The 21,835-nt window shown below is 47.3% G+C and overlaps 1 protein-coding gene across 1 annotated transcript; it reads right to left on the bottom strand.

Annotated features, from left to right (window-relative positions):
• Positions 1-1,344: 1,344 nt before the first annotated feature.
• On the bottom strand, positions 1,345-21,600 carry NIM1K (NIM1 serine/threonine protein kinase; the record flags this gene model as incomplete). Its single annotated transcript, XM_080704005.1, has 3 exons — positions 1,345-2,094; positions 4,305-4,573; positions 21,324-21,600. 3 exons carry the CDS (start codon positions 21,598-21,600, stop codon positions 1,345-1,347), a joined length of 1,296 nt encoding a protein of 431 aa, XP_080560131.1.
• Positions 21,601-21,835: the final 235 nt, after the last annotated feature.

The raw sequence follows: 21,835 nt of genomic DNA, 5'->3' as shown, positions 1-21,835 counted from the left end.
TGGCATTCACACAGAATAATCTAAAAATGCATTGCAGCTGACACCATTGGCTACCTTTGGCCAGCGGTGGACTGGAGCTGATGGATAAATGCTTTCCCCTTTCACACCCTGGGCAAATGCCTGAGATGTATTGCACAATACTCCTCAGAGAATCCTGAAGGAATAAACACCAATCACCAGGTACCAGTGGCCAACTGGATGACGTGCTTTTGTATTGGCTACACCTCTGTTATTATTTGGATAAGAATGTCCCCTAAATAGCTCATGTATTAATATTCAGAGGTAAAATGATTGAATTATGAGAGTTCTAATTTCATCAGTGGATGGATCCATTGTAATGGATTTACTGGGTGGTATCCTAGGTAGGTGGGGTGTGCTTATAGGAGGTGGGTCACTGGAGCGTGACCTCGGGGGCTCTAAAAGTGTCTTTCGCGAGCTCACGTTTGCTTCTGGCTTCCAGAATATGAGAGCAGAGCCCACCCTCTCCTTCCCAGATCATTCCCTGAGCTCCACAGGCTTCATTTGGTCTAACATAGGTTGAACCTCTGAAATCTTTAGAAATGTGAGCCAATAAATCTTTCTTGTTCTAAACTGTTGCCATTAGGCTTTGAGGGTCATAGCAGTAAGAATACTGATAAAAATACCCTCATTCCCTCTGCCAAATAAAATATATGGAAGTGCTTGTCTTGAGCTCTGTTTTAGGGGAATACCATGTAAAACCCCATCTACCTGAAATGCCCTGGGTATTTTTCAAGAGTCATGCCTGTTTCTCCTTCAGCTTTCACACTGCCATCCACTCAAATCAGCCTTCCTTAAAGATCTAATCCAAAGTAGCTAGTTTCTCATATATCAGTCATCCTATTTGAATTCTCTCCACAGTATCTATTACTATTTGATATCTGTCATATATATATATATATATATATATATATATATATATATATGTGTGTGTGTGTGTTTATATATATGTGTGTGTGTGTGTTTATATATGTGTATATATGTGTATATATATATATATATATATATATATATATACTAAAATATGCTGACCTATCTTATTCTTTGCTATTTCATCAGCATCTCAAACAGGGCCTGGCACATATTGGGCACTGACTACATAGTTTTGATTAAATGAAAGAATGCTAAAGATTGAGAATAAAAGACAAGATCCCAAATCAAACCAGAATCTGGGCAAATAGAATTTTTGGAGAAAAAAAAGACTATATACTTCAAATTTAAATTTATTTAAAAATTACAAAAATGACTCCGCCCCCAAATTGTCTATGAAAAAAATTTAAAAGCAGCAACAATGATCTTGGTTCATGACCAGCAGTCTGATGTTACTTACAAAATTGAACAAAATTTAGATGTGTGTCTTATGCCTCTGTAGACACGGGGCCCTTTTCTAAGGTCTCTTTCTTTAGGGTCTGGCAGTATCATTACCGGGACACCTTCCAAAGCCTTCTTCCTTTGCACTCTGTGTAAAATGATTCTGTAGACGCCTGTGATTGAGCTCCGGGCATCTTTCCCTTGGTTATTTCGAATGTGCTCTTCTGTAATACCCAAGTGCTCTAAAGTGCTCTTCACCTCGTTTTCTTCTTCTTTGAGGGTGCTGGTTTCTGACAAATGTTTGGGATCCAGTTGGAAAGGTTCCAGAGGGGTGGGGCATGGCACCCCTTGCATCCATTCATTGTTCATAATGTAATTGATTCCGTACCTCTCCGTGGGGACAGGCTGGAGGACTCCTCGGATGAGTCGGTGGCAGGGCTCCGACACATGTGGGGGCACACTGTAGGTGCCCTCGAGGATGCTCTTCTTTAGTTTGGCCACAGTCTCTGCCCGAAATGGCATAGTGCCAGTCACCATGAAATACAAAAGTACCCCCAAGGCCCAGATATCCACATAAACGCCGACATAGTGCTCATCTCGAAAGAGTTCCGGTGCGGCGTAAGGAGGAGACCCGCAGAAGGTGTTCAGCATTTCACCTTTTTTACTTACTGTGCTGAATCCAAAATCACCTACTTTCACGCAAGTGTTGCTGGTATAAAATACATTTTCTGCTTTCAGATCCCTATGAATAATTTGGTTTTCATGCTGTAAAAAAAAAAAAAAAAGACACAGGGGTAAAAGAGTAAGTTTCCAAGTAAAATACCAAAAATGTGTCAGTGGCTCTGAAACAGAGAGGTCATGGTGGTTCATGAACAGATAGTCAATGGAGATGGATGTAAATCATCTTAGCAAACCCTGTCATGACCTTTAGGCCAATGGAACTCTCATACCCCCTAAATGGACCAAAGGTCCTATTCTTTTGTAAGGCAAGGGTTGGCTTCTGGTCCACACTGATGGACTCGGGAATTAGCACCAGAAACAAGACCCAGACATTACGAAACTACATATTCTGAAACACAACCAGTCATCCTTAGTTTCTGAGGTCTTATTTGGGATTTTCTGATACATGACCTACTGACTGAAGCCAAGACCAGGAAGGCTCGGAACCCTTCTCCCACCTTCCAGCCATGCTCCTCTGAGTGGACTCCTTTCTCCTTCTTCAAGTTAGCAGAAGGGAGGAGGCTACAGCGGGCAAGTTTCTAGCGACAGGTCCCACTGTGGGCTGTGGGTACATGTCCCTCCTCCCCTTATACCCTGGCAGGAGTGCACTCTGGATCCAGAGAGTCTTCTCAAAACCTTTGACCTGCTCAGTCCCAAGGGCTCTTGAGAAATGGCTCAAGAGTGACTTTAAGTCACTCTTCCCAGTGGGTCCCTTGAGATAAGAATCCGGGCTTGGAGCCTGACAGCCTGGTCAATTTCAGGTTCGACTACACCAGCTGTGTGATATTAATGTCAATTTTCTTTGTAAAATGGGATACTGACAACCACCCTCTAAGACCTTTGTGAGAAGTTAATATGATGCTGAGTTGACAGTGCTCAGCATGGTCCTTGCACATAAACAAACTCAACACAATCTGGGTCTGTGGCTGTGCTTCACCCCCCTTTTTTTTTTTTTTTTTTTTTTGACTAGGAATTGAATCCAAGGGCTCTAAGCTACATCCCAGCCCTTTTTATTTCATTCATTCATTCATTCATTCATTCATTCATCAGTACTGAGGATTGAACCCAGGAACGTTGTACCTTTGAGTCACACTCCTAGCTTTATTTTATTTATTTTATTTTGAAACACAGTCTCGCTAAGTTGCTGAGGCTGGCATGAACCTGCAATCCTCCTGTCTCTGCCTCCCACATATTGGGATCCTATGTGCCACCATACCCAGCATTTTTCCTCTTTTCAGATATCAGAGTTCTGGGAAAAACAGCAGAGTATACAGCTTCTGTATTCATCCACACCCTCGGTTGCGGGGTTCTCTTCTGCTCTCCTACCAGGTTACTGGTGGTAAGGGTTCAAGCTGAGTTCTTCTCATGTGCCTGACAATATGGCTAACAATGCGGTGGCCACAAAAGAACCAGCTCTTGGAGAGTGTGATTTAGGAATCCAGATTTATCTAAATAAATAATCAGAGAACTAAAATAAGAATGACATAACCAAGCGTTCCTGTGCTGGGCACAGAGGCAGTAAGAGCTGGGGAGCTCACAGAGGGCAAGAGAGCTCAGTGTGCGCTGATGTGAGATTGAAGCGAGTTTCAGAGAAAGAGACAGTACTGAGCTGGTCATGAGTGCGGATGGTCCTGAGCTGGTCATGAGTGCGGATGGTCCTGAGCTGGTCATGAGTGCGGATGGTCCTGAGCTGGTCATGAGTGCGGATGGTCCTGAGCTGGTCATGAGTGCGGATGGTCCTGAGCTGGTCATGAGTGCGGATGGTCCTGAGCTGGTCATGAAGTGCGGATGGTACTGAGCTGGTCATGAAGTGCGGATGGTACTGAGCTGGTCATGAGTGCGGATGGTACTGAGCTGGTCATGAGTGTGGATGGGATCTGGAATGTGAGGCATGTTAAGAGAGGGAAGGATATCACAGACAGGCTTAGGTACACAAGGCCAAGAAGCAGTTGGAGCCACCAATATGGTTGGTGGAGCCTGAGGCTGCAGAAATGGAAACGGCCAACGAGTGTGTGGTGTTCATCCAGCTGCTCAGAGGGACTCCTGCCAACTTCTGGAGAGGCCAAGAGGCTGCCAGGTCACTAGAGACTCCTGGATGTTGCTTCCCAGTCAGATTTCTGACTCTCACTGAAGGGATGACTGTCTGCCCTCGCGGAGCCAAAGCCCTGCGGATGCTCAGGTAATGGCAAACTAAAGCCCTGTGTTCCCATTGTGGGTGGACATGGGAGCAAGACTCATTCCTCACCCCTGCTCACCATGTGCTTCACAGCAGACACGATCTGGGAGAAGATGAGCTTGCTTTCGGGTTCCGAGAGCTTCCCCTCGGTGCTGATCTTCCCAAAGAGCTCCCCACCCCCTGCGTACTCCATCACCAAGTGGAGCTTGGACAGGGTCTCCACGACTTCATAAAGGCGGATGATGTTGGGATGGTGTAACTTCTCCATGCTGGAGATTTCACGAGAAAGTAGCCTTTGGGTTTTCTGGTCTAACTTGGTCTTGTCCAGTATCTTAATGGCCACCTTTTCTGAAAGAAGAGGGGGGAAAAAAAGAAAAAGAAAACAGTCAAGGAATGTACTAAGGTTAGTAGGAGAAATAGATGTTCGGAACTGAAAGAGTCCTGGATGGGCTTCTTTGTTTTACTACACAGTGAGGTTGAATGGTGGTTCCCAAGTGCACAGACTCATCAATGGGAATGAAAGCCATTCTTGAGTTCGGTACCCGTTCCCCTCTCTTGCATCTGTGTGGATCGTCATACAAGGTTTGGTGCCAACTCCTGCCTCCTAAAGGAGTGTTCAGTTGTGATCTTTATCTGGTCTCCCAGATAAAATCAAATCTTTGTTTAACTCACTCAGCCAATCTCTTCAGCCTCTGTCTATGATTCCCACTCATCACTCCCAACTTCTTGTACCCTTTAGTTCAATCAGTATAGAGCTGTTCACTGGTCCCTGAAAAAATATTCATACCTGATACCTTTCCTCTACCTGGCTCTTTCTCTCTGTCACTCCTTCTCTGGTGTGGGTGCATGCGTGCGTGCGTGCGTGCGTGCGTGTGTGTGTGTGTGTGTGTGTGTGTGTGTATAGTACAGGGGATTGAACACAGGCATTCTACCTCTGAGCTACACCACTAGCCCTATTTTATTTTTCATTTCAAAACAGGGTATTATTAAGTTACTGATTCAATTGCTGTGGTTGGCCACAAACCCGCGACTCTTCTATAATCCTTCCCTGTTCTTTACTCAGTTAACTCCAGCTTCAAAGCTAGCCTTCAGAATCAAACTGTCTCAGGAAGGAATGGATTAGCCTTGAAAGTGTCCTATCAAGGAGTCTTCTATGGTACATGTCCTAGGAAGGTAACAGTGTCCAGGTTCAGTATATCCCATATCCTGTCATCTCAGCACAATGGCCTATGGATGTTGACTCCCATCTTCCCACCTCTCCCTGCATGGATGGTGTTTTATTTGGTTTCGTCAGTGCCTTGTATAAAATGCAATACAGTAATCTAAAGCAGAGCAGTGCTCAGTGTTAAAGCGTGTCAGTGAAGGCACAGGGAAATCAGTACAGCACAGTGCTGCTGGTGAATTAATTGGTACAATGGCTCTACACTGTGGTTTGGTATTAAATATTGAACCCTTAAAAATGGTCACGCACCTTAACCGAGGCATTTCATTTTTAGCAAACAATTGTAAAGAAATAACCTGACACATGTACAAGAATGCCTATGTAAGAAGACTTCTGTGATAAAGAATACAACAAGAGATGGTTAAAATATAGGCCAAAGTCGGGCGTGGCGCACGCTTGTAATCCCCACGCTTGGGAGGCAGAGACAGGAAGATCGCACAGGTTCGTAGCCAGCCTCGCTGGCTTATGAGACCCTGTTTCCAAATAAAAATATAAAAATAGGTCTGGGAGTGTAGCCCGGAGGTAGAAGAGCATCCAGGAACCCCAATACCACCAAAAATAAAATAAAATTAGAAAATAAAGTAAAATAAAAAATCTGGAAGAATATTTATCAAAATGTTTAGAAGCGTTATTTTCCATTTGGGGGGGATCATAGATGGCTTGCTGTTAAGTTTTGTTTTGCTTCTCAGTATTTTCTCATTTTTCTACAATAAATATAGATTGGTTGCATGAGGAAAATGGTTGCTATTCGAAAATAAATGAATCTTGACTCCTTAATAAAATGTCAATCATTTTCTGGTTGAAAGTGGGGCAGACTTTCTAGTAGACAAGAAAGAAGTTCTCAGGCAAGAAAACAAAGAAGACAGATCAGAGTACCTATCTGACCTACTTCCGAACAACTACTTTGGCACAGCAATTATTGGCATGAAAATAGATGCCACTAGTTCAAAATAGGAGTGCTACTGGTCCAGTAAAGAGGATCCATCGAAGGGCTGGGGGTGTAGCTCAGTGTTAACAGTGCTTCCCTAGCATGCATGAGGTCCTAGGTTCGATCCCTAGCCTCACAAGAAAAAGGAAGACACATTAGAGCATTCTAGATTGGAAAGAAGTAGGGCTCACGGGTGTTTGCTGTGGCCAGCACCTCCTTTGGTGGAGGCAGTGTTGAGCAGCATGGAGACCTGGGTCTTGGGTGACTGCGGCTGGCAGTCAGCCCCAGCAAGTAGCCCTCCAGCATCAACCTGTGGAACAGTCCTCCTCCCTGGTCATGTCTTTTCTACTTTTCAGTCTTTGGGATTATGATTTCCTCCAGCTGTTTACCTGAAATCACTAGAATAATAAGTCCCACCCTCCAATCTCATGTATTCCCTGTAGAAAGTTCTCCCTGGTTCCGCATTGCTGTCTCAGAAGTCTATTTTGATACTCATGGCCGTGTTGCCTGCAGCAACGGTGCCCAGTCCTTCTTGCGGGAGGTGTTCAAGAATCAGGTAGCAGAGGGTGTCAGGCTGCTGTCACGAACTGCCCTTTAGCACAATCCTAGTTTTCTTTCTTTTCCTGTCCCCTCCTTTTCCTTTCATCTCCATGGCTTAGCAGAGGCTTCCCTCTTGGGACCAGGACCAGAGTGACGCAGAGGAAGTATTTATCGTGGGAGTCAGTGCCTCCTTCAGTTCTGCTCCCTGGCTGGGTGTGGTTGTGCACGCCTATAATCCCAGTACTTCAGCGGCTGAGACAGGAGGATTGCAGGTTTGAGGCCAGCCTCAGAAACTTAGTGAGACCCTGAATGAGTCGGCGGGCCCCTGTTCCAAAATAAAAAAGAAAGCTGAGTGTGGTGGTGCGTGCCTGTAATTCTTGTACTTAGGAAGCTGAGGCAGTAGGATGACGGGTCCACGGCCAGCCTCAGAAACTTAGCAAGGCCCTCTGGAACTTAGTGAGACCCTTTTGCAAAATAAAAAAAAAAGATTAAATAGGGCTGGGGATGTGGCTTGGAAGTAGAATGTCCTGGGTTAAATGTCTACCCCCGGCCCCAAATATTCTGTTCAGTACCAAAAAGTATTTTCCTGCTCTCTAGGCGCCTCGGTGATCGCCCTTCATGTTAAATCACGTGAGAGCAGGGTTGGCATTCCAGATGATTGTTCAGCAGCAGCAACTGCTGTTCTATGAAGAACAGGTCTCCAGATCTGCTCTTTCCACACACGTTCAGTGAGCACTTACTTTGCACCCCCAGTGAGAGAGACACACGATGTTCTCGCAGTCCAGTGACAGAGAGACTGGAAGCCACCCTGCTGCCACGTGTGGGAGATGTTAGGAGGGAGACACGGGGAAAGGAAAGGCTTCCTTGGTTAAGGACACACAAGTTGTGACCAGGAGGCGAGGGGATGTGTGTGCTGGCCTGGGGGTGACTGACCATTTGTGCTTGAGGGCCTGAGAGTCCACCATGCTAAGAAACACAGGGTGCCGGGCAGTGGCTTCTGATCCACCCTGAGCGCTAGGCAGGGTCAGATGCCCCAGAGCCCAGGGGGCTGCTTTGGGAAATGTTGCCTTGATCTTTTCAGTAACAGGAAAACCTAAAGCTTTTTGTTGTTGTTTGGTTTGCTTTGTTTTGCTTTTCGGTGCTGGGGATTGAACCCAGGGGCATTCTAACTACGGGCCACACCCCCAGTCCTATTTTTAAATTTTTTGTTTGAAACGGGGTCTCACGAAGTTGCAGAGGGTCTCCTGTCTCCGCCTCCAAAGTGCTGGAGTTTCAAGCATGCGCCCCCACATCCAGCATCAAAACCTAAGGTTTTGTTGGGCGTAGTGGCACATGCTTGTAATCTCAGGACTTGGGAGGCTGAGACCAGAGGATTGCAGGTTTGAGGACAACCTCAGCAAATAGTGAGACTCTCATTAACCTAGTGAGACTGTGTTTCAAAATAAAAATAAAATAGGGTTAGGAGTGTAGTTTGGAGGTAGAATGCCCCCAAGTCCACTCCCCAGTGCCAAAAAGCAAACAAAGAACGCTAAGATTTTAAATCAGACTCCCAGACTCCCACCATAGAAGGAGCACTGTGGCAGCAGTGGAGGAAGGTTCTGGAAGTGGTAATCACAACCCTGAGACCACCTTTTGGTGATGGCAGGGGACTGGGAGGGAAGGAGGCCAATTGGAGAGGTCAATGGGCCTTTCTCCTCATCAATGAAGAGTCTGTCCCACCTAGTGGGCAACATATTCTTTAAACAGGGACTTGCAAACTCTATTGCCGCCACACAGGCACCACCAGCAGCGTGGTGTCAGGGGGACCATGGGTCCTGAGGCCCCTGCCCTGATGCAAAAGGGACATGCTACTCAACTCCAGAAGATGGTCACTGTTTGGAATGTAGGCCTAGTGTTGTTAAATCTTCTCTGTTTCTTTGTCTGTTTGTTTTGCAGTACTGGGGATAAAACCCAGGGGCATCCTACCTCTGACCTACACCCCAACCCTATTTTTTATTCTTCATTTTGAACCAGGGTCTCACTGAGTTGCAAAGGGCCTCACTAAGTAGCTGAGCCTGGCCGCAAACTGCGATCCTCCTGTCTCAGCCTCCCAAATGCTGAGATTACAAGGTTGTGCCACCACACCTGGCTTCGTTTTTATTTTTCAAGAGAAGCCAGCCATCTGAAATTTTATGCAAAACTAACTTTCGATGATTAAGTACCAGCAATGAATTCAAATGTTCAAACCAAGCAAAATATGTCTAGAGGACCAAGGGACAGGGGTGGGAGCAGGCCTTAGATCCTGGAAAGTGCTGTGTAGAGAAAGCTGTGTCCAGCGGGGCCGAGACACAGTCCACACATGGTGAGGAGCTGGGCAAGCAGAGAGCAGGCCCTCCTCTCCCTGGCTCATCTCTGCGGGGGCTCCCTGAAGGCCAAAGGACTGAGAGGAAGGTGTACTTGGTGTAGTCGATGTAGTTAGGTCAGAAAGCGGGTGAAGAGTAGATCTGAAGGTGGGAAGGAAGATGCCTGAACAGTGGGCTTGGGGAGTGCTGGTGCAATGGGGGTCAGGGAAGGTTGGATTTTTTTTATTGGGAATTGAATCCAGGGGTGTTCTATCTCTGAGCTATACTCCCCATCCATCCATCCATTAATTGACTGATTGATTAATTAATTAACCCATTCATCCATTCATTGAAACAGAGTTTTGCTAAGTTGCTGACGGTCTCACTAAGTTTCTGAGGCTCATCTTGAACCTGCAATCCTCCTGTCTCTGCCTTCCAAGTACTGAGATTACAAGGATGCACCACCATGCCCAGCCAAGATCTTTATCACCTTCCCTAGAGCTGGACTCAGAGTTAGCTGAAGGGAAGTAGGGGAGAGAGGCATTAAGTAAAACCATGAATGGGTAGAAGGGAAGATCTGAAGGTAAGAAAGACCCTAATACCTTAGGATAATTATCTATAAGCTTTTCCTATTGGCTTCCTTTATAATAAACATTTCTTTATTTTTTTTTTTCTTCACAGCACTGGGGATGGAATCCAGGGGCATTCTACCTCTGAACTACACCCCCGGCCCTATTTTTTAGTCTTCTTTTATTTATTTATTTATTTATTTATTTATTTATTTATTTATTTTTGTGGTGCTGGAGGGTAAAACCCAGGGGCCTTCTACCTCAGGGCTACACTCCCAGACCTATTTTATATTTTATTTGGAAACAGGGTCTCACTAAGTTGTTGAAAGCCTCATTAAGTAGTTGAGGCTGGCTTCGAACCTGCATAAGTCTCCTGTCTCAGCCTCCCAAGTGCAGGGATTACAAGCGTGCACCACCATGCCCAGCTCTAGTCTTTTTATTTTCGAAACAGGGTCTCACTGAGTTGCAAAGGGCCTTGCTAAGTAGCTGAGGCTGTCCGCGAACCATTGTCCTCCGGTCTCTGTCTCCCAAATGCTGGGACTACAAGTATGCACCACCACGCCCAACCCTATAATAAACATTTCTAATATATGCATATTTATTTATAAATTATATGCATGTTTTATTTATATGCATGTATAGAGTATACATTTGAAATATGCATAATCACCAGAATTTTAAAGATATAATTATAGCCGGGCGTGGTGGCGCGCGCTTGTAATCCCCGCGCTTGAGAGGCAGAGACGGGAGGATCGCGCAGGTTCAAAGCCAGCTGCGCTGGCTTAAGAGACCCTGTTTCCAAATAAAAATATAAAAAAATAGGTCTGGGAGTGTAGCCTGGAGGGAGAAGGGCTTCCAGGAACCCCAGTACCACCAAAAAAAAAAGATATAATTATAAATAAATATAAATTTCAAGTTCTAGCCTTCTCGCTCATCCCAGAGGATTGCCTTGGGTACCCCCTGGGGTATGTGCACCCTACTGTGGAAACCATTTCCTTGGAGGAATTAAGAGAAAAGGTCAGGATTGGCACACGGAGGATGAAGGAAGCCAAGCTGAGGCTGGAGAGTTGGCAGGGATCGAGGTCTTGTGAGTCATGCTGGGGACTCACATGGAGTCTGGACGCTCACCAGCAGGGCTAAATGACCCGGCTTGCATTTGCTAAAGGATCACTTCTGGCTGCAGTGGGAGAAATGATGTAAGTGTGGGTGAAGGGGGCAAATTACAGCAGTTTAATCCAACTGGTAAAGGATACCATATTTGGGGCATCGTATCAGGAGGACTTGGTGTTTGGCTGTGAGGGACTGAGGAAGAATCCAAGGTTTCTGGGTTGAGCAAACACAAAGCGTTCACTGGAGAAGCATCTTTATCGCCGTCTTCAGCTTGGCACACGCCCTCAGTTCTCCGGTGCCTCTCTTGGTGTTGGGCCGCTCTGCTGAGCCACAGCTCTGGGTAAACTGAGCTCCTGCCCCCTTGCAGCCTGTACCCACACCACTGAATGTCAGAGCTTGCCTCATTCGGTTTATGACCACTAACCTCAGGCAGGCCTCTAGTGCTTCTAGCAGACAGACTATATGTCCCTAGTCCAATAACTCTCCTACATTTTTTTCTATGGTACCAGGAATTAAACCCAGTGGCATTCTTTCTCTGAGTTGCACTCCCAGCCCTACTTTATCATCATTCTCATTACTATTGTTGTTACTTTGAAAGAGGTCTCACTAAGTTCCTGAGGGCCTCTCTATGTTGGTGAGGCTGGCTTTGAACCCGCAATCCTCCTGTCTCAGCCTCCCAAGTACTGAGATTACAGGTGTGCACCACCGCGCCCAGCTCCGGCTCGCCTACACATTGAAATGACTTTCATGGCTTCCCTCTTGTCCGTTCTGTAATGCCTTCTCCCGCTCCTTAGTCATAGCCAAGGCCCTTGCTTCCTGCTTCTAGTAAAGAAAGCAAAAGAGAAGAGCAGTCTAATTCCAAGGAAGCAGCCAGAGTGCTCCTGCTACAGTGCAAGGCGGCGGGGTCCCTCATCCCTCCGTCCCTCCTTCTGGCGGCTCTGCTTCACTCCAGGAAAAGTCCTTCCTATGACATACTTGCCCACTCCCACCCCCTGCCATCCAGTCCCTGCTACTCTCTGCCCTGCAGCCTCCCACCCCGCTGTGTCGTGGCACCGGGCTCTGGCTCACCTTGGCACACGTGCCGGTGCTCTCTCTCCGCCTGCACACTTTCCCCCAGATCCGCGCCTAGCCAGCTCCAACTCTACCAGTTCAACTCTCACCTCCTGACTCAGTTCGCCCAGGCACAGCTTATACACTTCCTCTCTCCCCTCTCGCCCCAGTTACCTTCTTATCACTCACCACTGCGTATCACAGAGGACATTTCACTCACCCATTCTTGTCTGTCTCCCTCCCTTACTGGAATATAAGCTCTGTAAGGACAGAGGTCACTGCCCGCTTCACTGCTGCAACCCCCAGTCCCTCAAACGGCACCTGCGATGCAGCGAGTGCTCAGCGGCTATCTGTGGAAGGGATGGCGTCATTCCATCATCGCAAGAACCCGGGGTAGTACCATCACGGCGCACGCTCGGCTGGGCACCTTGCTTTCTCACCACCACTGTGTCCCACACGTCTTCCACGTTTAACTTCGTAACCATGAGTCCCGGGGGCTGTGGGTCCCACTGAGCAGGGTCTGTGCTTTAAATGACCTGTGCCATGGGATCCTCTAGGTCATTCCTAGTTCTTAACACTGTAGACGGCAACTCAGTGGACATTTGGGGTCTATAATATGTCCAAGAATGGACTTATATTTAGGATGGATGCCCTAAAGTCACTACCCATTTTTTAAATAAGAGAAGACCGTTTTTTATTGTTTTGTTTTGTGTGTGTGTGTGTGGTACTGGGGTTCCTGGAAACCCTTCTACCTCTGGGCTACACTCCCAGACCTATTTTATATTTTTATTTGGAAACAGGGTCTCTTAAGCCAAGCGCGGGGATTACAAGCATGCGCCACCACGCCCGGCTGAGAAGACAGTTTTCAATTGCTATTTTAATGACTGCATTTCGGAGGAGGGATCATTTTCTTATAACCTGTGGGCCTTTGTCAGCAAGCTCTGCTACAAACTGGGTTAGTACCAGCCCTGCCCTGACAGCCCAGAGCATCCACCGGGGAGCACGGCAGTGCGCTGCGCCCTCTACTGGCTCCTGCCCACCACTGCTGAGCTTTCACGAGAGACTATTAACTTGAAGTGCAAAATATTTGTTATTTCTAATGCACTTGGGGAAACTCTGAGGTTTCTATGATACAATATCTGATACCAAGAAGCATGAAGGTAGAGCCCCTAAGATTTCTACTGTACCTTGGATTTTGCCAGGCCCCAAGTCATTACTTCTCAGCCATGACCTCCGTGTACCACCAAGTCCATACTTCCAAATCTTTCCTCTCAGATCCACTTCTGCTCCTGCAATTTACTGTTTACTACTAAACTATGAAAACTGCAAATGTGGGTGACATCTTCAACCCTTCTTCTCCCTTGTCCCTTTCTGCTGTCACCCATCCAACCAACGACAGGCTTCCCAACGTTCTAAAATATTTTTCAAATGCCTCCCTCTCTCCATCCTCACCGCCTCTCCATTGGCGGCTATGAACATCATTATTCTTCTGGATCATTAGACAAGTGTGTGTGGGAAAACAGGGTGTTGAACTCAGAGGCATTCTACTTCTGTGCTACCCGCAGTCCTTTTTTATTTTTTGTTTAGAAACAGGGTCTCACTAGGTTGCTGAGGCTGTCTTCAAACCTGTGATCCTCCTGTCTCAGCCTCCCAAGTACTGAGATTACAGACATTCACCACCGTGCTCGATCGAGACTAGTACTTCTTTCTCTCTTCTTTGACTCTTGTTACTCCCCAACTTCATTTGACCTCCTTCTCTGAAATGAAATCATACTAATTCCTTGTATTACCTGCCTGCTTAAAGCTCTTTACTGGATCCCCAATGTATAATGACAAAACTCAAGTATGCAAGAAGATTCTAAGCAAGCAAAGCCCTGCCTATAAGCTGGGCATGATGGTGCTCGCTTGTAATCCCAGTATTTGGGATGCTAAGACAGAAGGATTGCGGGTTCATGGTCAGCCTTAGCTACTTAGTGAGACCTTGTTTCAAAATAAAAAAGAACAAAATAGGGCTGGGGTGTAGCCTGAAGGTAGAATGCCCCTGAGTTCAATCCTCAGTACTGTAAAAAAAAAAAAAATCACCAGTTTATCTCTCACCACTTTGTGGGTGCCTGGTGCTCCAGGTCTACTGAGTTACTATTAAGTCTCCAAGTACCCCCCCCACAGGCTCATATCTCTATATACTTTACATCCTGTTCTCCTGCAATTCTTCCTCATCCCCCCCCCATATCCTGTGAAACCTCAAGACCTAGAAGAAGCCTTTCCTGCTGAGTAGACCCCTTCTAGATTCCCACAGGCCCTGGTGAGCACACCTTGGTGCTTCCTCGGTGACGGCCCTTACCAATTGCTTCCTGTCTACTTCAATAAAATGGCTGTGAGTTCCTGTCTGGCAAGACGTCTCTCTCACCCATCTCTGTAAGGCCCAGAACAAAGCATATCCCCAGTAGATGTTTATTATATTGTTTTTTTTTTAAAGGACCAAATGAACCAATGAATAAATAAACTGAAAGCAAAGAAGAAAGACTCCTAGAAACATGAGACTGGAGCCCCGGGGACAGCAGCACCCTCTGCCTCCTTGGCTTTTGTTGGTGACAACAGATGGAACATCAAATATTCAGAGGCATGATGGTGCTCGCTTGTAATCCCAGTATTTGGGATGCTAAGACAGAAGAATTGCGGGTTCATGGTCAGCCTTAGCTACTTAGTGAGACCTTGTTTCAAAATAAAAAAGAACAAAATAGGGCTGGGGTGTAGCCTGAAGGTAGAATGCCCCTGAGTTCAATCCTCAGTACTGTAAAAAAAAAAAAAAATCACCAGTTTATCTCTCACCACTTTGTGGGTGCCTGGTGCTCCAGGTCTACTGAGTTACTATTAAGTCTCCAAGTACCCCCCCCACAGGCTCATATCTCTATATACTTTACATCCTGTTCTCCTGCAATTCTTCCTCATCCCCCCCCCATATCCTGTGAAACCTCAAGACCTAGAAGAAGCCTTTCCTGCTGAGTAGACCCCTTCTAGATTCCCACAGGCCCTGGTGAGCACACCTTGGTGCTTCCTCGGTGACGGCCCTTACCAATTGCTTCCTGTCTACTTCAATAAAATGGCTGTGAGTTCCTGTCTGGCAAGACGTCTCTCTCACCCATCTCTGTAAGGCCCAGAACAAAGCATATCCCCAGTAGATGTTTATTATATTGTTTTTTTTTAAAGGACCAAATGAACCAATGAATAAATAAACTGAAAGCAAAGAAGAAAGACTCCTAGAAACATGAGACTGGAGCCCCGGGGACAGCAGCACCCTCTGCCTCCTTGGCTTTTGTTGGTGACAACAGATGGAACATCAAATATTCAGAGGCCAAGTACATCATCTCTTTTCAGAAATTTCTAATCATCCTAAAAGGGGCTCATGATGGCTCTCAGCCTGCCCTATCTGCTTGCAGGACCCAAGGGAATCCCAGCTGGAAGCTATAAAAATAAACTCCGGCCGGCAGAGGCCCATGTGGGAGCCTTCTTTCTAGATGCAGAGCAGCTGGTGTCTTTTGTTTTTGTTTTATGTGGCTTTAACTTTTTTTAAACTACTGTCCCAGGAGCTGCCCCTGGCACTGAACTGCCCTGCTTTCCTGGGAATCACCTCCATTATTTTATGCGTGTTTCCTCGAAGACTTGACAACAATTCTGTACAAGCTGGCTTTGTACAGGGCCGTATGTACAGGGCCGTGTGCAGGCAAACCGCCATCCGCTCTCTTTTGCACACACTGTCCCTTAACCAGGGGTGACACTGTACCTTGACAACAGGGCTACTCTGTGGCAGGTTAGGCACAAGGAGAGTTGTCAACAAAGGTGACACACAACACTGATCTACCCAGCCAGGAAATGTCATGTTCTGTGAAACCCAGGGAAACTCCAGTCTCTATGTAAATGCCAAATATTATCACTGTATCTTTTCCTTCCTTCCTCCTCACCTAACAGCCTGTTTACAATAGGATAAATCTCCAACCTAAGAGAGATTTTTCAGCTCTATAGAGGACATATCCATCAATCTGCCACCTCCTCTCCCTCCTCGGAGACACTTCTCTGAACCGTGGGCTCTGCTGAGACAGTAGTGGGCACATGGTCCCAAGGACTGCAGTCACCTCGACTCACAGGCTGTCCAGTGAACAAACATACTCTCTCGTCAACATCTGACCTGAACCAGAATGGAGCTGGTGGGATGGAGATGGCCAATAACGCTGAGGAATGACCTGTGTACAGTGGTGCACACCTGTAATCCCAGTACTTGGAACATAGAGTGATAGGAGGATCGCAGGTTTGAGGCCAGCCTGGACAATTAGCAAGACCCTATTTCAAATTAAAAGGAAAAATGGCTGGGGGAGGGTGCAGCTCAGTAGAATGTCCCCGACTTTAACCCCTAGTACCTCCCAAAATTAAAAAATTAAAATTGTGGCGAGATTAACTGAATGTGGGACTAAGAACAACCGCTTTTGGCCATGATGCACCTTGGAATAAATAAGTGTAGAAAGCCACCCTGGCCAGGTGTGGTGGCACATGCTTGTAATCCCAGGACTTGGGAGGCTGAGACAGGAGGATCACAAAGGTTCGAAGCCAGCCTCAGCTACTTAGTGAGGCTCTCAGCAATTTAGTGAGACCCTGTTTCCCAAAAAACATAAAAATATGTCTGGGAGTGTAGCCTGGTGGTAGAAGGCCCCTGGGTTCCATCCCCAGTACCACAAAAAGAAGAAGAAGAAGAAGAAGAAGAAGAAGAAGAAGAAGAAGAAGAAGAAGAAGAAGGAGGAGGAGGAGGAGGAGGAGGAGGAGGAGGAGGAGGAGGAGGAGAGGAGGCGGGGAGGAGGAGGAGGAGGAGGAGGAGGAGGAGGAGGAGGAGAAAGAAAGAAAAGAAAGCAAGCCACCATACACAAAGAAATGGAAAGACAGATGATTCTGCATAGGAAGAACAAGTGAGAAACCATTAAGCTCAGAGAAAGGATGGAGATAAAGAGCAAGATCCAGAGACCCATCCCAACTTCCCTGCTGAGGCCCATAGAATTCCCCGCACTCAGCACACCCTTTCCAGGTGAGCTCAGTGAGTGGCCCTCTTTCCATGAACCAAATGATGCATGACTCAGTCCTAAGGAACCTAGACTTCTTTGAAAGCAAACAAATACTAGAATTTCATAACTACTTCCCTAGGCACATGGCAGGTATTCTTTACTTACTCCTCTCAACAGTGCCATGTAGCTGATATATTTGCCTTATTTTGTACATGAAGAAACAGGCATGGTGAAATAACCTATATAGGGTCAAATAGTAGAGAGGGGAAAAAAGAGAGAGAATGGTAAATTCCAGTCATGTGTAGCTGACTCCAATGTCAGCATCCTCCCTCAATACTGCACTGCCTTCTGCCAGGGAAAGACTTGGTGGCAATTCTTTCCTAGGTACTGTCTGGGTGGGGAGAAGGACAGGCAGAAAGCTGGCTGTAAAAAAGAGCCTGCGCTGCTCCTGGGAGGCCTGGTTATGGCTATATTTGGAGTATGAAGTCCCCCAAAGGTCCATGTGATAAAAGTTTGGTCCCAAGCCCATGGTGCTGTGGGAGTAGTGAAACCTTTAAGAAGCAGGGCCTAGTGGAAGGAAGTTAGGTTTCTGGGGGTGTGCCTTGGAAGGATATTGGGACCCTGGCCTCTTCCCGGCTCGTTCTCTCTTGCTGTCTGGCTGCTATGAGGTCCTCTTCTGCCGCATCTCTGCCATGGTGTTCTGCTTCAGCACAGGCCCAAAGGCTCCAGGGCTAAGGGACTGCGGACTGAAACTGGGCACCAAAATAAACTGTTTCTCTTTAGAAAATTTTTACCTCAGGTATTTTGTCACAGTAACACTGAGCTGATAAACACAGTTATATATTCTCCTTAGTCCCTGACTGTTTCCTGTTCCCTTGAGTTTCCCACATTTTGAGGGCACGAACATACCTTGGGAGAATTGAGGAAAGGGAGGGTAATGTCCTTAGGCACGAAGAAGGCAGCAGTACCTGGCCAGTGTTGGCCAGCTTGCCGAGGACAGAGCGTGGTTACCTCTTGCATGTTATGCAAAAATCCCAAGGTAGCCTGGTAGGTAGGAAGAAAGGCCAGTGTAGACCTGCCTCGGCCATGACCTCGGAATAGCCACTTCTGGTCCTCTGCTTCCTTATTTGCTTACAAATGGATGGATTGGATGAAGTCAAGTTTTCCCAAAGTGGAGCCTTTAACACTCATGACACATGAAATAATTTTAGTGTAGGGAAACAGCTTTAAATAGCATCAAAGTGTTATTCAGCACATAAAAACATTATTCTCATTTCCGTTTTGCTTGAATTCTAATTAAGGCAAAGAAGGAGTCTCAGACTGGTTGTTACCATGATTATTTCCATTACTTTCTGTTATTTGGTAATTTTCCTTTAAAGCTTTTCATTTGTTCACATTGTATTCATTTGTACCATTCTGTTGCTCTTTATTCACGTTTATTTTTACCATTAAATTCTGAGCAAGTGATGTTGGTTTTTCAGTAACTTAATACTAAATGTCCGCCCTCCCTCCCTCCCTCCCTCTCCCCCTCTCCTTCTCCCCCTCTCCTTCTCCCTTTCCCTCTCTTTCTCTCTGTACTAAGAAATCAACCCAAGAGCATTATTCTACCTCTGAGATACACCTTCAGCCCTTTTTATATTTTGTTTGGAAACAGGGTCTTGCTAGATTGCTGATAATCTTCCTATGTTCCTGGGGCTGGCTTTGAACCTGCCACTTTCCTGACTCAGCCTCCCAAGTACTGGAATTACAGGTGTGTGCCACCACACTTGGCTCTAAGTTTCCTTCTGAAATAAGTTTAAGTAAAAAATAAAGTTGGACCAGTGCAGGCTACCATTCATCGAGCGGCTACTATGCGCCTTGCTCTTCACATCTGCTAGTCCTAAGAATCATCATCTCTAACTTACAGCTGCAGCAACTGAGGAGAAAACAAGGTCAAGTAATATGCATGAAGTCAGAGGCCCAGATGAGGATGTGAATCGAGTTTCCTGACCCTGAGGCACAGTCTCATCTCCTAGCCCCACCCTGCTTCTTCTGATATCTGAAGCCAGACTCCTACGGAGCAGCGCAGAGCTGGCCCGCCTGGTACCTCTGCTCCGGGGCACCCTGGGGTCGCTCTGCAGCACTGGTCCTGCTCAACTCCTCTCCTGGCCTGGCTTTATCTAACTTCTCCCCACCCCTCCCCATCATGTCTCCTGCCACAACTTCTGTCCCCTCGTCTCCCCCTGGGTTTTACCTTTGTCAACCATTCTTGCTCTAGATCACTGAAAAGCAACATCTGTCCCAATTAGATCTGAGTTACAGATCTGGGATCTACTTTTAGGAGTAAACATGTAAAAGCCACTCCATCACTCTGGCACTGGGCGTAAACATTTTTCAGTGCGTGGCCTCTGAACAGAGAGGCAACTTTTAGGAATATATGCTGAAACAGTTATACAAGTGTGCAAAGAAGTAGTAAGACCTTGTTTCAAAACAAAAACAAACCAAAAATAAAATTTAAAAGGGCTGGGAGTGTAGCTTGAAGGTAGAATGATTCTGTGTTCAAGCCCCAGTCCCAGCAAACAAAAACCACAAGCTGGAGAGAATGGCAGCTGAATTAATCTTAGTTTGTGTGTGAGTGGGAATGAACTTCTTTTGTACAAAGGTCAGATTTAAGCAACTCTGCAAAATAGTAACAATAATTAACATTTACAGAGCACTTGAATATCTACCTTCTGACACCCTATGAAGTAAGCCCTGTTACACTATTATTGACTGCATTTTCTTTTTAATGGTGCTGTGGACTGAACCCAGAGGCATTCTACCTCCAAGCTACACCTCAGTACTTTTTTTTTTTTTTATGGTCTCACTAGTTTGCTGAAAGTCTTGGTTTCTGAGGCTGGCCTTGAAGCTGTGATCCTCCTGTCTCAGCCTCCCAAGTACTAGGATTACAAGCGTGTGCCACCACTCCTGGATTATTGGCTGTGTTTTATAATTGAAGAATCTGGTCCTCAAAGAACTACTGTAGCCTGCCCAGGAAGTCAGATGCTCAAGATGTGAGGACATGAACCCAGATGCTCAGGCTTCTGAGCAAGATGGCAGAGGACGTGGACTCCAGTGACGATCACGTGTGTGCTGGTGTGTACGGGGTGGTGATGTGTGCTGTGCATGTGGGGAAGCCAAACACAGAGACTGGAAGGGCACTGTTGGGGGAGAGAAAATAAAAGCAAATATATATCTGTGAGCCAGGCGTGGCGACACACACATTGTAACCACAGTTCTTGGGAAACTGACACAGGAGGATTGCAGGTTCAAGGACAGCCCTAGCAATGGAACAAGGCTCTCTGAAGTCTGGCAAGACTCTGTTTAAAACAAAATATAAAAGGGGGGGATATAGCTCCAAAGTAGAATGCCCCTGAGTTCAAGTCCCAGTACCACAAAAAAGAAAGAGAAGAAAAAAGACACTTGTGATACAAGAAAAGAGGGGGCTTGGGAGCTGGTAGCAAGCTGGGTCTCAGGAGAGGAAATGTCATTAAGGGACTCAAGATTGGGTAGAGCCCACCGGCTGCCCACACTGGGTAAGTTATCTGACTTGCAATTGTTCTTTTGTCCTGTAACTTCTTAGAATAATTGTCAGGCTTCGGCCCATTTAGAGGCACTTTGAGAAGGGGCCCACATTGGACTGATTGGGCAGGAAAGGGTGCTGGGCTCTCCACACAGCTCCTCCCTGAAGCCAGAGTGGTGGGCACTGCTGGTCAGAATCCCTGATGGCGCTGACAAGCAAGTGCGGAGTGAGGAGCCAAGCAACTCTGAGAGCAAAGGGTAGCAGGGAGTGTCCCCAGACATCGCAAGGCGCAGCCTCCGGGCAGGGGGGGAAGCGGACCCTGCTATCCAGAGAGAGTGGCCACGTGGGATGACTCCGAGGCACGCGGTGCCAGTGTTCGGGACACTCGGCTATAAATAGAAGCTGCGTGTGTGGCCTTAGGACGGTGCTGCGCGGCACCCAACCCGTCCACTTCTCTGATGCCCCTTGGAGACCGTGGGTCCCCTACATTGGAGTCTGCTCCACCGTGGGAGTATCTGGAGCCAGAAACATCTAAGATTAAACTGCTGAAGCCACTCATTACTTCTGTGGGTCTCAGTCTCCCTATCTGTAAAATGGAAATTAAAATATAGGCTTCGTTACTGTGGAAGTTAACGGGGCTGGCCACGCTGGGGTCAGTTAACAACCGAGGGGACGGTGCCGGGGAGTGGGGGGCGGTCTGCTGAGATGCTCCGGCTTTTCCCGCCCCGCCTCCGACCCCGCCCCCGCCCCAGCCCGCGGAACCGGGTCTTACCTTTGGTTAGGGAGTGAATCCCGAGCTTGACTTGGGAGAAGTTCCCACTCCCGATTTCCCCGCGGATTCGGTAGAAGCCTATGCGTTTGCCCAGCGTGATCTCCCTCACCACCTTCTCGTCGTGGGACATGTCCTGGGTCAGCTTCTCAAAGGGCGTCAGCTGGCGGGGCGGGCCCTCCTCGGGCTCGGGGCTGCTCCCCGCGCTCCCGCGCTCCCCCCGCGCGCACTGCGCGCTCCCCGGGCCGCCTCCATTCGCGCACACGGCGGTCATCGTCATGGTCCCGCGGCTCACGTCTCCATCCCAGCGAGCGCCACCGGGCAGGGGAGCGGCGAGCTGCAGAGCCGGGGTCGCGCAGCTGCCCCTTGCAGAGCAGCCCCCTGGCCGGCCTCAGGGAGAGGAGGCCGGGGCTGCCCAACCCGCACCTCCCCTCCCCGCGAACCTCCCAGCTCTCACTGCACGCCCAGGGACTCGTTCAGTCACCATTGCTCTTCAGGACGGAGCTCCAGGGACC

Source organism: Muscardinus avellanarius, assembly GCF_963383645.1.
Source record: "Muscardinus avellanarius genome assembly, chromosome: 1".
Taxonomy (NCBI): Eukaryota; Metazoa; Chordata; class Mammalia; order Rodentia; family Gliridae; genus Muscardinus; species Muscardinus avellanarius.
This window is presented reverse-complemented; position numbering and strand designations above follow the sequence as displayed.